The sequence below is a fragment of the Panthera uncia genome, chromosome F2 (genome assembly GCF_023721935.1).
Source record: "Panthera uncia isolate 11264 chromosome F2, Puncia_PCG_1.0, whole genome shotgun sequence".
Taxonomy (NCBI): Eukaryota; Metazoa; Chordata; class Mammalia; order Carnivora; family Felidae; genus Panthera; species Panthera uncia.
The window spans coordinates 64,931,852-64,948,344 of NC_064812.1; the positions used below are offsets into that span (position 1 = coordinate 64,931,852).

General features: G+C 39.0%; 2 protein-coding genes across 18 annotated transcripts in view; one reads left to right on the forward strand and one right to left on the reverse strand.

Annotated features, from left to right (window-relative positions):
* Positions 1-6,042, forward strand: part of ARFGEF1 (ADP ribosylation factor guanine nucleotide exchange factor 1) — a 149,298-nt gene extending 143,256 nt beyond the window's left edge. For all 3 annotated transcript variants that reach the window (XM_049633640.1, XM_049633639.1, XM_049633641.1), the window contains 4 exons: positions 134-302; positions 1,851-1,989; positions 2,942-3,059; positions 4,556-6,042. In XM_049633640.1, coding sequence (XP_049489597.1) covers positions 134-302; positions 1,851-1,989; positions 2,942-3,059; positions 4,556-4,720 — 591 coding nt within the window. In that variant the 3' untranslated portion in view covers positions 4,721-6,042. The remainder of the gene's footprint in view (positions 1-133; positions 303-1,850; positions 1,990-2,941; positions 3,060-4,555) is intronic.
* Positions 6,043-6,925: 883 nt separating this feature from the next.
* CSPP1 (centrosome and spindle pole associated protein 1) overlaps positions 6,926-16,493 on the reverse strand; it is a 154,401-nt gene continuing 144,833 nt past the window's right edge. For 13 of the 15 annotated variants that reach the window (XM_049633645.1, XM_049633654.1, XM_049633653.1 and 10 more), the window contains 4 exons: positions 15,883-15,946; positions 12,037-12,146; positions 9,512-9,650; positions 6,926-7,722 (listed from right to left, as the gene is read on the reverse strand). In XM_049633645.1, the coding sequence (XP_049489602.1) occupies positions 7,511-7,722; positions 9,512-9,650; positions 12,037-12,146; positions 15,883-15,946 (525 nt within the window). In that variant the 3' untranslated portion in view covers positions 6,926-7,510. Of the gene's footprint in view, positions 7,723-8,434; positions 8,582-9,511; positions 9,651-12,036; positions 12,147-15,882; positions 15,947-16,493 lie in introns of those variants that run through there. The other 2 variants (XR_007458598.1, XM_049633656.1) reach the window with 2 other exon arrangements.

Consider the following 16,493-nt stretch of genomic DNA (forward strand, 5'->3'; position numbering starts at 1 on the left):
TATTGAGCTAGAAAAGATTAAGTTCTGTGGCTTGCTCGTAAAGCTGATCTTTGGGGGAGCACGGAGTTCTAAATTTACTAAAATTTGTGACTCTGTGTGTGTGCGCGTGCTGTGGTGCTTTGTTTTTCCAAAGAGAGATGCCGTGGACTTTGATGTTCGAGTTGATACTCAAGACCAAGGAATGTACCGCTTTTTAACATCACAACAACTTTTTAAGCTACTGGACTGCTTATTAGAGTCACATAGATTTGCAAAAGCATTTAATTCCAACAACGAACAGAGGACTGCTTTATGGAAAGCAGGTAAGCTGGGCAGGTGTCACACTTTAATGTTCACCATTAATGCTTGTGCACTGGGGCTGTATACATGGATCAGAATTCATGGTTTGTATGCTTCAGGTCTATGGCTTTCACTGTGTGAACTTTTTACCTTAACAGTAGTAATCGGAAGGCAGTCCGATTGCCAGAATCGATAGCCAGGCCTTTGTCTGATCTACACTAAGCCAGCTAACTGCTGGGGGAGATTTGTTTCCCCCTTGTTTAATCAACTTGTTCTTTGATTTGGCCATTTTTTCATCTTGTTCACCCAGCGTGGGCCTTCCTGTTGATACTGTCAGCATACTAAAAGCTGCTGTTTTATGAAAAAAAGCATATGACAGTCCTAAACATGAGATCTTGCATCTGTATTCCAGTGACTTCTCCATACTTACCTGGCAGTGGCCACACCTCAGAATGGAAGTGAATGTTTTGGGGTGGGGGGGCGGTGGTGGGCAAATTTACTTTTGGACAAGTTGGAATCTTTAAATGAAGCAACGTTTGGGGCGCCTGGGTGGCTCACTTGGTTAAGCGGCCAACTTCGGCTCAGGTCATGATCTCGCAGTCCGTGAGTTCGAGCCCCGCGTCGGGCTCTGTGCTGACAGCTCAGAGCCTGGAGTCTGTTTCAGATTCTGTGTTTCCCTCCCTCCGACCCTCCCCTGTTCATGCTCTGTCTCTCCCTGTCTCAAAAATAAATAAAAATGTTAAAAAAAATTTTTTTAAATGAAACAACTTTATAATAATTATATTGACATTCAATTTTTTATTTAAGAAATAGTTCCTTGGTACCTATTATGTACAAAACAGTGCTGGAAGAGTGAGAGGCAGAATATGCAGCAAAACAATATTTACTGAACATCAAACTCTGTGAAATAGTGTTGGGTACTTTACATTTGCATATTTACTTAATCTAAAATGATTGTTTAATTCCTAATTAAGCTCATGGCTTTGTTCATCGTCTTCCCTCTTCAACCTGACTTCTGGAAAGAGTAGTTCAACCGAAGTTGTTTCTACCTTTCAACTGGGAATTCTCCTGCTAAAGCCACCAGGCTCCGTGTGTCCATACGCAGTGGGCACTTTGCAACTGCTGACGACCTTGGAAAACCATCTCCATGCTGAGTGGTCTGCCCTGTTCATCCAGGAGCCCTGGCGCAGGCTATCTGGAGCTCATCAGGGCAGTTTCATTTGAAGAGTTCCACTTTCCCAGCCCAAACGTTGCTTTGTATTTCCTGGCCCCAGCTTGAAAGAGGAGGAAATTTTAAACATAGAGATCGCCTTCTTGCCGAGTCTCCAGCCCAAGCTGGCCGCCTTCACAGTCTTGGGGTGTGCCTTCTCTGTGCACTCCTGTCCCTGTGGGCCACCTCAGGGGTGCTGAGATCCTGGGCTCAGGCTGCTGTGGCTTAGGGTAGCTTTGCTTTGTAAGCAGCAGTTGACACAGCTGAGTGACACAAAATGTGCCCTCGCATGAGGCTCTTTTGCCTTTCTTTCTGTAAGATGCCTTCCCAAGTTAATCCTGGAAACTTCCCTTTTCTGCAGGTTTCAAAGGCAAATCCAAACCTAACCTTCTGAAGCAGGAGACGAGCAGCCTGGCCTGTGGGCTGCGCATTCTCTTCCGGATGTACATGGACGAGAGCCGGGTTAGTGCCTGGGAAGAGGTCCAGCAAAGGCTTTTAAAGTAAGACTCTTGGTTGAGTTTCTGTCTTTGATTCACATGGCTCCATGGCACAGAGTAGGAAAGGACCGCTAGATTTGCACTCGGGGCAGAGTCCACAGCCCAGCCCCACTGCAGTGCCATGCAAATATTAGAGTGTAAGGAAGAGATTGTGAAAATTAAATACAGTCTCCTAGATGAACGTACTTGTGCACAGTTGGGGAGGACATGAGCAAATCATGTCTGTTGCTGCTGCTGGACAAAGGAAAAAGTGTGCTCTCTTAAAAGTTAAAACTTCGTCATTTTTAGGCTTTTTCATGCCACATAACTCCATTTTCACAAACTGATCATTTGTGAAAGTGAAACCTGCCTGCCTGCATTCAGTTCAATATTTAGAGTTTTGTTAGTGTTACTTTTTTTGCATTCACTTTTTACATCATGACGACTTAAATTTCAAGTTCATGCTGAGAATCATGTCATTCAGAAAGAATGCTGTCTTCTGCATGATACTTTTGTGTGTTCACAGGGAACAGATGTTCTCAGAGACCAATTAAATACATTTTAGAATTTTAAGAGATGACTTAATCCCTATTTGCCCATTTTACTGATGAGACTCCTAAGACCCAGAGTATCTACACCTTCACAGTGAGTAAAGGGAAGAGCCACCCCAAATTTCAGCCCAAGTTTCTTGACGCCAGGCTTGGGCAGGTGCTACTGCACAGGGGCTCCGAAATTCAGTGAGACTTTGAGTAAAATGTGAATTTCCTGATAAACTACAGTGGCTTCTTATGTCTGATTTTCTTCCTAATTGGAAAAGCACACATTTATGTTGACAATCTAGTAAAGTTTGCAGACAGAATCTAAATAGTTCCTAATAGTAAAGTCCCTATCCACCTTGTCCCCGCTGGTCTTGATCTGTGAACATCCATGGCAGCAGGTACATAAGCACATGTAAAATGAGCCTTTTCTGTTACAGTGTCTGCAGTGAAGCCCTAAGTTACTTCCTTACTCTAACATCAGAAAGTCACCGGGAAGCCTGGACTAACTTACTGCTTTTGTTTCTAACTAAAGTTCTAAAGATAAGTGATAATAGGGTAAGTATGAGAGATTTTTTTCCAGCCCTGCATTTCTAGCCTGAGCAGCAGCACACTCAAGTGGGAGTCAGGGGCACAGGGTAGCAGACCCACTGCTCAGAGGTAGGTCAAGCAAGGTCCAGGCCACAGTGTTGCTCTGCCCTGGGCCGCCGTGGCCCTTATGCTCATTGGCCCTTCATTCTTCTCCCTCCTTACCCTGCTTTGTTCTCTAATTAGTGACTCTGTAGCGGATTCAGTAAGGAAGGAATCAGAATCTTTAGGACACTCTTGACAAGCCGCTGACTCCCCCACACTGTGCAATTTCCATCCTGACCCTTGAAGTCTCTCCTTTGGCCCCATTTTGAAAACTGCTGTTCTGCCCAACCCCTGGCTTGTACTCTGCCCCCTACCCAAGGCTATTTCTGGGCCCCAGGCCTCAGCCATTCCTTTGGCATATTTATCGGTTCCTTGTGACACAGAGCCCCTAGTGAATGGGCCATAAATTCCTTTGAGAATTTGAAAGTAGAAATGAAGATAAATTAAAAATACATAACTATAAATATAAATACAGATGTCAGATTGGCAAAAATATGTATTTCACTTTTAAAACTAAACTAGCTCACATAAATGGAAGCGGGTTGCTGTGATCCCTGAATAGGTTTAAAAATGCAGTGAGGTGGCCTGAGATTTGGGCCATGGGACCCCACAGAGGCCGTGCAGTGTCAGTTGGTGCCATACAGATGTTCATCCCAAGTCATATGCTCTGGTCCACATGCATTCCCATCTGACTCCCAGGCTGGATAAAGCTTAGAGAAGTGACCTAAGGCATGAGCAGCCACGGGGCCAGGAAGGACTCCAAAGCGTAGTCCGTCTGATTCCACTACAAGCTTTCGTGCCACAGTCTGTCACACTGCTTCTTTGTCCCTCATGGGGTGTGGGGAGCAGGAGAGAGAACAGGCAGGTGACTTGTATTCAGAAATTAAAGAAGTCTAGCAAAGACCGTAATTGTGGAATGTATAATCTTTGCCTGAAGAGTACATATTTTACATTGTAGTATTAGGTAGAAATTATAAATTTCTTTAACAAGTAAGGTATTTTCCCTAAAATTAGAAATTTCTTTAACAAATAAGGTAGTTTCAATAACCCATAGCTTGTAAAAACTCAACTGTGATTCCCGCTGGTCTTACTTTTGCTTATTATCCAGGAAAAACAATGATAAATACTAGAAGTTTACCATAAGTTCAAGGAACTATAATAGAAAATGTTTTCCAAAATAAGGGTAGGTTAAGTGAATAATGTTTGTATTAAGTCTTTTGAAGTCTTTTCTCTTTTTAAAGAGAAGTATCTCTTTCAGTTTCCATAATCAATATAGTCACTGCTTTATGCAGATGTATTTCCTCTGTCTTCACTGATTGGTGCAGGCCCCAAAATGGTTTGACTCTAAAGGCATTTTGAGCTTCTGTGATTTGGAATGCAAGCACTACTAACTGAGAAATTCTTACCCCTTCCACCCCCAGTTTAAGGCTCACGCGTCATTCTACTACCCTCTCTTATGTGAAATTATGCAATTTGACTTGATTCCTGAACTTCGTGCTGTTCTTAGAAGATTTTTTCTGCGAATTGGAGTAGTTTTTCAGATATCACAGCCACCTGAACAGGAACTTGGAATAAACAAGCAATGATGGCAACTTGGTATTTTTCTGTTGGCGTTTACATCCCTCCGCTCTTTAAAAGGACCCAGGAGCTGAGGTTTCCTACCTGAAAAATGGTTTCTCCGAATTGCAGTGTCTGAGGGTTACTGGTAAAGATGCTCAGAACTATAACTCAAACTTGCAATGCTCCAGTCCCTATTAGTAATCTGGTGGATTCTGTTAGTCATGTTGGGCTCATGTTGAGCAGAAAGCCTCTTTCCACAGTGTCCGCTTGTGTTCATGTGTCCTTCCCTGTCCTTGGCAGCAGGGAGAGCCCCACATATGTTTGGCAGGTGTGGAAGCAAAACTTTACCCAAAGAACTATAGATGTAAAGATTTGAACTTCTGCAAGAAGTACAACTCAGGAGAGCTGTATTTTGAAGGATAAAATGTTTATAATTGGGGTTGGGGGGAGAAGAAGAAATTGTTCATGGTAAAAGATATTTAGCAACTATGGTATTCTTATTCTGAAGATTTTTGCACACTCAGGCTATCTGAGATACTGGTAATCATCCTTCTGTGAAAAATGTACAGAGATGCAGGTCTGTAATATAAAAATCTTTAAACATTATATAGTTCTTCCTGCACTGTTTTATTTTAATTTCTTTATTTTCTTATTCATTTGCTAAATACCTATAATATTTTGTCAAATGCACTAAACATTTGGGTTGAACTTTCTTTTTTATTTTGTGGGGATTTTGGTTTTGCCCTTTTGAGGGGTGGGTCATTTTCAAGGTTTGACATGCCCAGAAGCTGTTGTGGCTGACACTTGTCATGATCAACAACAACAAAAAAGGTAGAAAATACTCCTACTGACCTAACTACCTGTAATATACTTCTCTTAGGGCCTCTAAAAGATGAGCCATTAAAATAGAGTTGATCCTTCATGGATTGAAACTTGAATCACTGCAAAATGATCTAGGTTGCTGTCACTTTCTTTTTTCTTTTGGGTGGAGGGGCTTGATGTAGATTTTACTCTATGTACAGAATTTAATGTTGAATATGTTAAAATAACAAATCTGGCATGGTTTGGGGAAGTTAGATTTACTGGAAATGTATTCATACTGTGAATTGTGCTCTGATGGTTAAAAAAAAAGACAAGATTGTCAAGCATTCCGTATTAACAGTGGATGTAGAAAATTTTTTCAGATGGATAAAATGTATATGGTACAGATGTAAAGTTTTCTATGTAAAAAATTCTGTACAACTTTCTGTACAATATTGATTCTCATCTGGCATATTCTAATCAGGTTATAGGTCAATAAAGTTTTTGGATTATTTCATCAGTGCAATCAAACCCTGTGTAATCCACAGCCCCATGTTTCATTGATTTTTTTTTTTTTTTCTTTGTTAAAAGCTGAATTTAGGAATATTCTTGGCTGGAACTACAAATTCAGTGTTAATTCTGACATTTTCGTTCCAGCTTTTGGCATTGGGATCCTGCCTTCTCAACCGTTAACATTTTGTGTAGTAATAACCTGAAATAAGGCTATACTATCTGCTAAAAGAGCTGAAGTCCCCTTTGGGGCAATTTGCCAGGGGACATTGTGTGTCCTAGGAGTCCGTTTTGAGTTGTGTGGTACAACGGCATTAAAAAAAGGGGGGGGGGGATAACTGTTTATACTTCTAGATAATGAGTTTTTGAACAATGCATTTATAAAAGTGCCCCCAAGACACAGCCCTCTTTAAGCCCAGCTGGATGCTAGAGCTGGGAACCGGTGGTTTATTTTATGGTACCAGGACTCTCCTTAGAGGAGACAAGAGGCTTTCGTGGTACTTTGAAATGAAGATAGGAGAGGAAAAATCTTCACAGTGAAGTAAACAATGATTAGGGTACAAAATTAAGATTTATATGCAGCTAAAATTTACAATGGTAAAATTTCACACGAGGTAAACTTGTCCAATAGTTCCAATGGAAATGTGCAAGAAGTAGGATCTGGGGGTGTTCTCAGTGGTCATGGTGCTAAAACCAAAGAATTACTTCCCAAAGGTACCATTTAATGGAGTGATTAGACAGACTGACTCACTTATCCAAGGGTCCATGGCAGTGCAGCAAGGATTCCAGTCTCTGTCGACCCCTGGGTGTTCTTGTCTGTCTTCAACTTCTAAAACACTTTGTTTAGAACCTCAGTTCCAGTTAAGAAATTGACATTGGCAATAAAAATTTATTTCTATCAAGTAGTAAAGTCATATTAGTAAATATAATGCCTTCATTCATAGAAAAATAAAGGCAGAAAGATGTGATAGTGTATGGCTCGTGGGAATGAAATCAGTTATGATTCCCATCATTTGTACTGAATCAGGAGCTATACATAACATGGAAGTAGCTAGCACATGTGATTCATTACCTAGCAACTGAAAGTCACAATTACAACCAATGTATTTATTAAGCGAATCATTTTGAATCGCGAGAACAATGGCAAATGTACAAACAAGAGTATTCAGGGTTTGCAGTACTGTTAAGACACTTGTTTTATTCACCTTATCTTACGAGAATTTAATAATGCACATATGGTAGTTGATTCCAAGAGTTCATTACCACCTAATGTATGGCAAAATTGTGCAAAAATAATTCTATTTAATTCTACATTATATAAATTAATCATGGCCTTTTATGTACATCATATACATCATCATGGGAAAAATACACCTTATATACAGATGGAACTTGTGTAAGTAACGTTCAGGTAGTGACCAAAAGTAGCACACATATTACCAAAGGTTCAGATTTAACATTCCTTTCACCTTAAAAGGCACTGCTGGATCCCAATACAGATTTATTTAACCGTGGGCAGTAGACAGGCCCTGCCAATTGAAAATGCCTAGTTTTCCAGGAACCTGCTGCTGCTCCTGGTTCAGTTGCTCTGCCATGAATCCTTTCAGTGTTTCTGAGGTGCCTGGGCGGAGCCAGGGCTCAGTCGCTACAGAGTTTGATCCATCGTCTCCCATGTGCTTCAGCAGGTCATCAGGGTCAACCAGTGAACTTTCATCGTCTACAGGAGGCAAGAGGGACATGACTCAGGTAACAATGGTGGCAAGGAGGTGACATGAACACAGATCTCTTGTCATCTAACCCGTTCCAGCCCCGCATTTCTCCATATTATGGTGTTCTACAGTGTACTGTCCTGTCCAGATGCTTCATTTTAACGTTTTGTTTTTGAGACAGGGAGAGACAGAGCATGAACAGGGGAGGATCAGAGAGAGGGAGACAGAGAATCTGAAACAGGCTCCAGGCTCTGAGCTGTCAGCACAGAGCCCAACGTGGGGCTCGAACTCAGGAACTGTGAGATCATGACCTGAGCCGAAGTCGGCCGCTTAACCGACTGAGCCACCCAGGCGCCCCCAGATGCTTCATTTTAGAGGTCAGGGAAAAAAAGAAAAAACGGCCAAGTGAATAAGTTGACTGACTCCATGGTACCATCACCCACAGGAATTCCAAAGATAGCAAAGTAGATGGCGCCAGACAGGTAAGGTGTTGGTAGAAGTGTAAGCAACCTTACAAAGCTTTAAAAATAACTCCGAACCTTTTAACAATGCTATAAAGAAATAAAGTCATTTTAAGGAAAGCACCAGACAGGGGATGAAATTATTTACATTCCTGCACCTAATCTAGGAGGTTGGGGTCTTCTCCATTAGCAAGTCCCTAATTTAGAGTTCATTCTTTAATTAAATGTGTTCAACTTCTTTATCTGTATTTTTACTTACTAGATATAATAGGAAAATCTGTCTTCCTACTCTGTGATGTCAAAATCTTTTTAAATTACATCTCCCGGTCTGTGAAGGATTAGCCCAGCAAAGGGACATGTGCAGGCAATTTAATGAGCAATCAATCCACATCGCACCAAAAAGCTCCTGTTTGAAAGGACAATGTTACAGTTTAGAAGCTGAAAACCTTCTGAAAGAGATTCTTCAAATGCTCTATTTTCTCTCAATTATTTAAATATATTCCTATTAAATATTAATTCTCCTTACTGGTTCTAAAAGAAATTGAGGAATAGGTAATCCTCGGTACACATTAAAAGAATTGTTTTCCCGTTGATCCACATTTTTTCAGGTATGATATGAAAAGTATGGCTCCATCAATTTATATCACCTGGACTGCTGCCAATTGTATGAGTGTAGTTTTAAATTAATAAAGTGTTAAAGGTAGGAAAATTGCTATTAGGAAATTATTGGATGTAGGTTTACAGACTAACAGGAATTGTCCCAAAAGACCACTCTGCTATTTGCTAAAACTAATACAGGGAGGTCAGTAGCTGCCTAAGGAACCATCCTGCCTGCCTGTGCTTGGTGAACACGCTTTAACTTGCTGATCACCAAAGCAATGAGACAGTGAAGCTCCTAATGAAAACAATGGCTTCTAAAAAGAAATACTAACCTGAGGCTATTTTGCTCTATGGCATCAAAAGGCAAGTAAAAAAAAAAAAATTGTGAAGTTAATTTCTAACAATCTCTAACTTCAATAAGGGAGGTGAGATAATGAAACTAATACATTTTCCCTGGTGAAAGCAAAGCCTAGATACATTTAGTAAAAACTTCATCTGTTTAGAATCCACTAAAAAAAAAGTACCCTCTCTGGTAGAAAGAATCTGATGCAAAATTGATCCTAAGTCGAGGTTTTCCTGGATGGTATCTGTGGTTCTAGTCCTTACAATTCAAAGAGATTTCAGAATTCCTTCCTCTATCCCCTGACCCCAGCCATCAGTGAAAACTCCCACGGAAACAGGTTTCAGTTCTTACAGAATGTGCTATGTATACAGTCTATTAAGCTTGGCCATTTACCTGTATTAATCGGTTTATTCTGAAATTCATTCAGTCTTCGCATCCGTTCTTCATTTCTCATTCTAAGCTGATCAATGTTTATACTGGACACAGATTTCAAAGACAGACCATCTGGTGGTACATTAGGATGACCATTATCCTGTAATTAGAAAATAGAATTTCAGAAACAATCATTAGTTAACATAAAATGTTAATAAATCAGTGAATCTAAAAATACTCTTGCCCCTAATAAGTGTACAGTGTGATGACCAAAATAAAATGGAAATCTGTAGCATTTATATTCTAACTCCTGGTTTTTATATTCATGCAGGCTCAGATGAAGGTATAGCATTTGTGATTATATTTAAATGCCATCAGGCTGGGGTGAAAGTGGGGAATTGTAAGACCCAAAAGGTAAAAATTGAAGTAACGGGGTAAGAATCAGTTGAGCTACAGTAATCAAGACACGGTGGTAATGGCATAAAGACAGACCTACAGATCAATGGAATAGATATGAGAGCCTGGGAATAAACCCTTACCTTTATGGAGAAAAGAGCCAACAAAATTCACTAGGGGAAAGAATATCTTTCCAACAAATATTGGAACAACTGGATTGTTCACATACAAAAAAATGAATTTGGAACCCAAACCTCACATCAATTGCGAAAGTTAACACAGAGTGGATCACTGCCTTAAATTTAAGAGCAAAAGCTATAGGGGTGCCTGCGTGGCTCAGTAGGTTAAGCATCTGGCTCTTGGTTTCGAGCCCCATATCGGGCTCTGTGCTGGTAGTGCTGAGGCTGCTTGGGATTTGATCTCTCCCTTCTTTGCCCCTCCCCCACTCACACTGTCTCTGTCTCTCTCAAAGTAAATACATTAAAAAAAAAATGCAAAAGCTGTAAAATTCCTTAGAAGAAAACACAGAAGTAATTTTCATGATAACTGGGTTAGGTAATGGTTTCTTAGATAAAATACCAAAAGTACAAGCAATAGAAGACTGCTAAATTGGACCTCGTCAAGATTAAAAGCTTCTCTATTTTAGTAGACACCATCAAGAAAGTAAAAGCCACAAAATTAAAAATATGCAGATCATATATCTAGTAAAGGACTTGTGTCTAGACATATAAAGAACTTACAAAACAACAGACAACCTGATTAGAAAATGGACAAAGGATTTGCATAGACATATTTTCAAAGATACACCAATGGCTAAGAAGCACATGAAAATATACTGAACATCTTAGGGAAATACAAATCAAACCCACAATGATATACTGCTTCATCACACTCACTAGGATGACTATAATAAAAGAGACGGTAACAAGTGGTGGCCATGATACCGAACACCTGGCTTCCCGTCATATACTGCTGCTAGGAGTATAAAATGGTATAGCCACTTTGGAAAACAGTCTGGCAGTTCCTCAAAATGTGGGCCACAGTTAACTCTATAACCCAACAATTCAATTCCTAGGTGTTTATGCAACAGAATACAAAAGCATTAAAAAACTTGTACACATGGGGCACCTGAGTGGCTCAGTCAAGTGAGTGTCTGACTCTTGCTTTCGGCTCAGGTCATTATCTCACAGTTTGTGGGTTCAAGCCCCATGTTGGGCTCTGTGCTAACTGCGTGGAGCCTGTTTTGGTTTCTCTCTCTTTGCCCCTCCCCTGTTTGCTCGCTTGCTCTCTTTCTAAATAAGTTTAAAAATTTTTTTTAAAAACTGAACACAAATGTTTTAAAAGCAGTATTCCTAACAGACAAAAAAATGGAAAAAACACAAATGTCCATCAAATGATGGATAAATGAAAAAAAAAAATGGAATATCCATACAAAGAAGTATTCAACAATAAAAAGGAGGCAAGTACTGACATGCTGAAACTTCAAAGAAAAAAGAAGTCAGTCACAAATGACCGCATCTCATTTCTGTGTATCCAGAAAAGGCAACTCTATAGAAACAGAAAGTAAATTAACGGTTGCTGGGGAAAGAAATTTAAGAAACTGCCCAAAGTTGTCTACTCAACAAAGTACATATCTCAACAATGTCACAAAGGCTTTTTACTAGCTACACTGTAAAAACATTTACAAACATCCTATGAGAAGAATATGGGCTGAATATCAGTCTTGCTGTCTAATGTGACCTTGGGCAAGTTATCTGACCAAAATAGAAGAAACCTATACAGTACATGCCTAAAAAGATACAGCAGATTTTTCAATAAATGTTTATCAGTTGCTTCTTGTACATTCTCTGAAATCTAAATACTCCGCAAAGGAGAAAGAGGAAGATTAGGGTGTGGAATGAACATTACTGAACATTCTGTGCCAGCACTATTAGACTTGTACTCACACGAAGAGACAGAAAAATACTACCTCAAAGAAGCCAAGGTACCAGAGTTCAATGACCTGCCTCAGGTCAGCCAACTATTTGGTGGTAAAGCCTACATACAGACCTAGGGCTATCTCTTCCAGAACAAGTGCTCATTGTTTACTGGACCACACCTCTCACTCCTAAACTGAAAAGGGAAAAAAATGAAAGACATTTCATACATACAAAGTCCAGTCCTTTCAATTTGTTCCTCCTGCGCTCCCTTGCAGAGGGCAGCTGTGACTGTGGAGGGAGGGGGTCATCTTCAATGGCAGGATATGTTTCACCATAAGCACCTAGGAGGACCACACAAAAAGAAGTCTTAAACATGCACCATTTCACATCTTTTTACTCAGAGCTAAACCAAGACTCTCTTTTTTTTAATAGCTTTAAGATATTATTTACATATAATAAAATTCAGCTACCATAAATGTACATAGTTCAATAACTTTTCTAGAATTGTGCAGTCATCACTACCACCCAGTTTTAGAACATGGCTGTCACCTCAAAAAAGTTCCCTTTGCTTGCATGCAATCACAACTCCCACCTGCCCAGCCCCGTGTAAACATTAATCTGCTTTCAATCTCAGGAGATTTACCTTTCCTGAGATTCCATATAAATGGAATTATACAATGTAATATTTTGTGTCTTCCACTCAGCATAATATGTTCGAGGTTCTTCTACATTGTACCATGTATCAATTCATTCTTGCTGAATAACTGCTCCATCATATGGATACGTCACATTTTATCTATGCATTTACCAGCTGATAGACACTTGAACTGTTTCTAGTTGGTGATTATTAATGCTGCTATGAACATTCATGTGCGTGTCTTTGTGGCCATACATTTTCATTTCTTTGGGGGTATATTCCTAGGAGTTAAATGCTGGATATTACATGGAACTTAATGTTTAGCATTCTGAGTAACTGCCAAACCATTTTCAGAAGTGGTTCTACCATTTCACATAGTAAGAAGGTTCTAGTTTCTTCATATCCTCACCAACACTTGGTATTATATTTTTAATTACAGCCTTTCTAGTGACCATGGAGGTAAATAGCTTATAACATTTAGAATTTTTTCCCCAACTCCTTATTAAAAAAAAAAAAAAAAAAAAAAAAAACCTGAAGGAAAGTTGTAAATATAACAAATACCTAAAATCACCATTTCTTATTTTTCCTCATTTCTATTTGAGGGGGGAGGGTGTTGTTGCTGGTTTTTGCTGAACCAGTAAGTTGCAGGTATCATGACACTTCATCCCCACATACTTGAGCACATACTATCTACAAGGACTGTCTCCTACATTAAGCCTACAATTCCACTATCACATTCAGGAAATTTAACATTGATACAATACTATCATTTATCCCTATAAGTGATACTCAAATTTCTGATATTTAAAATGTACTGGGTTTGTTGTTGTTGTTGTTCTTTTTTTAAGGCAGCAATAGCTACATTTTATTTAATAAGATGTGGTTTTCTAAAACTCCAAAAATAAAGTTTTCTGACTTCGGAGCACCTGGGTGGCACAGTCAGATGAGCATCCAACTTCAGCTCAGGTCATGATCTCATGGATCGTGAGTTCGAGCCCCACATTGGGCTCTGTGCTGACAGCTCAGAGCCTGGAACCTGCTTCAGATTCTGTGTCCCTCCCCCCCACCCCATCCCCAGTTCCTCCCTCACTCACACTCTGTCTCTCTCTCTCAAAAATAAACATTAAAAAATTTTAATAAAAAAAAATAAAGTTTTCTGACTTCTATATATACCCCACCACTAATTCATTTGCTTTATTTAAAATATATATACTATTTTTTACAAGAACTTTAAGTTCAGTAAAATGGAGTAGAAAATAGAGAATTCCTATATACCCCTGTCCACACACACATAGCTTACCTATCAACAACCTCCACCAGAATGGTATATTTGTTGAAATCAATGAGCCTGCACTGATACATTATCACCCAATATCCAGAATTTACATTAGGCTTCACTCTTGGTGTTGTACATTACATAGGTTTTGACCTGTATCCACAATGACAGTATCCTACAGAACAGCTTCATTGCCCTAAAACTCTTCGGTGTACCACCTATTCATTCCTCCCTCTACTGTAACCCTTGGCAACTGTTGATTTCTTTACTGCCTCCATAGTTTTGTATTTTCCAGATGGTCATATAGTTGGAATCATACAGTATGTAGCCTATTCAGATTGGCTTTTTACACTGGTAAGCATTCAAGGATCCTCTGTCTTTCCATGGTTTCATAACACATTCCTTTTTAGCACTAATATTGCATTGTCTGGACGTACCAGAGTATATTTATCCATTTACCTTCTGAAAGCCATCTTGTTTGCTTCCTGGTCTTGGCAATTACTGATAAAACTGCTGTAAGTATCTTGGTGAGGATTTTTGTATGGACACAAGTTTCAACTCCTTTGGGTAAATACTAAGGAATATAAGTGCTGCATTGAAAGGTAAGGAGTATGTTTGGTTTCCTAAGAAACACCCAAAGTGGCTGTACCATTTTACATTCCCATCAGCTGTGAGAGTTCCTGTGGATTTTGACCATTCTAATAGTTGTATCTCGTTGTTAATTTACATTTCCCTAAAGACATATTTTCAAGGGCCTATTTGGCATCTGTAAGTCTTTAGTGAAATGTCTGTATCTTTCACCCATCTTTTAATTCTTTCTTATTGTTGAGTTTTCAGAATTCTTTGTATATTTTGGCTAACAGTCCTTTATCAGATAAGTCTTTTGCCAAGTATTTTCTCCTAGTCTGGGCCTGTCTTCTCATTCTCTTGCAATGGTCTTTCACAGAGCATTAGTATTTAATGAAGTCTAGTTTATCCAATTTCTCTCTCTCATGGCTTATGCCTGGTGTTGTATCTAAAAGTCATCACTATACCCAAGTTCTTCTAGGTTTTCTCCTCTACTATCTTCTAGGAATTTTATAACTTTACATTTTACATTTGGGTCTATGGTCCATTTTGAGTTGATTTTTGTGAAGGGTGTAAGGTCTGTGTCTAGATTCATTTTTTTGCATGTAGATGTCCAGTTGTTCTGCAGCATTTATTGAAAAGACCATCTTTTATCCATTGCAACTACCTTTGCTCTTTTCAGTTGACTATACTTGTTTGGGTCTATTTCTAGACTCTACTCCGTTCAAATGATCTATCTGTATATTCTTTTACCAATACCATCCCATCTTGATTACTGTAACTTTATAGTAAGTCTTGAGGTCAGGTAGTGTTAGTCCTCATCTTTGTCCTCTTTCCATATGGTGCTGGCTATTCTGGGTCTTTTGCCCCTCCATATAAACTTTAGAATCAGTTTGTTGATATCCATAAATTTTGATTGGGATTGCACTGAATTTGTAGATCAAGTTGGGAAGAACCACGGTCTTAAACCATACTGAGTTTCCCAATCCATGAAATAGATATTTCTATTTTATTTCATAAGAGTTTTATAGTTGTTTTCATAAAACAAAACAAAACAAACTTAAAAAACTACTAAGTATATATTCTTAGGACTTTTTAAAATTGAAAGATTCACATACAGTTTTAAGAAATGGTAGAGGTCCTTTATACACTTTGCCCAGTTCCTCCCAGTGGTACTGTTTTGCAAAACAAGAGCAATAATCTCACACCCAGGATATTGACACTGATAAAATGCACTTGATACTGATCTCTTAGTAGCAGTCCATAGTATGGAAGTATTGCAGTTTAACTACTCACCTATTGAAGGAAATCTGAGCTGAGTCCAGCTTTGGCTATTAGAAGTAAAGCTGTTATGAAAATTCATGTACAGGGATTTGTGAGAACCATTTCTATGACTTCTAAAGTTCATTTTAGTTATAAAGTTTTGAAGATTAGAGTTTTTAAGATTAATTTGATAATTATTAAGTTAGTAAAACAGAATATTCACTTTTTACCACCTTGTAAAACAAAGAGTAGTGATTTTGTAAATATGGAAAAAAGTACTTAAATATAATGTTTAAGATTTAAATAACTAGATCCGTAAAATAAATATACTCACCAATAAAAGCACTATCAGATTCCAGTAATGAAGTTTTCAAAAAGTCATCAGCGTGCTCTCTAAGCTAAAAGAAACATCATACATTAACAACTTTTATTAGTATTGTATGGAAAAATAACAAACTTTTACCAAGAGGCACATGTCTCCACACTGTTCCCAAAATTAGCAAAACAGGATGGCTGCTTCCTTCCTACACCACATTCCAATGTCCCCCAAATACAAGAAAGGCCCTTTTTTATAAATTTTTTTAAGTTTATTTATTTTTGAGAGAGAGAGCATGCACATGAGTTGGGGAGAGGGGGAAAGAGAATCCAGATCAAGAATCAAGCCAAAATTGACAGCTAGATGCTTAACCAACTGAGCCACCCAGAGGTCTACCCCAGGAAAGGGGTTGTCTACTGAGGTTCACAATTAAAATTAAAAGGTCTTTAAACACCGCCAAGACCCACTCATTCTTTCAATAAATCTGTGTAGTGCACTATTTCCTCCATGCCAGGAACAAAGATGAGTAAGAGTTTCTACTGTGGAGTGGATCACAGTGCCATGGGGGACAGAGAGGAGCACGCCCCCAGACAAGGAAAGCCCTGTGTGACAGCAGTGGTCACACAGGT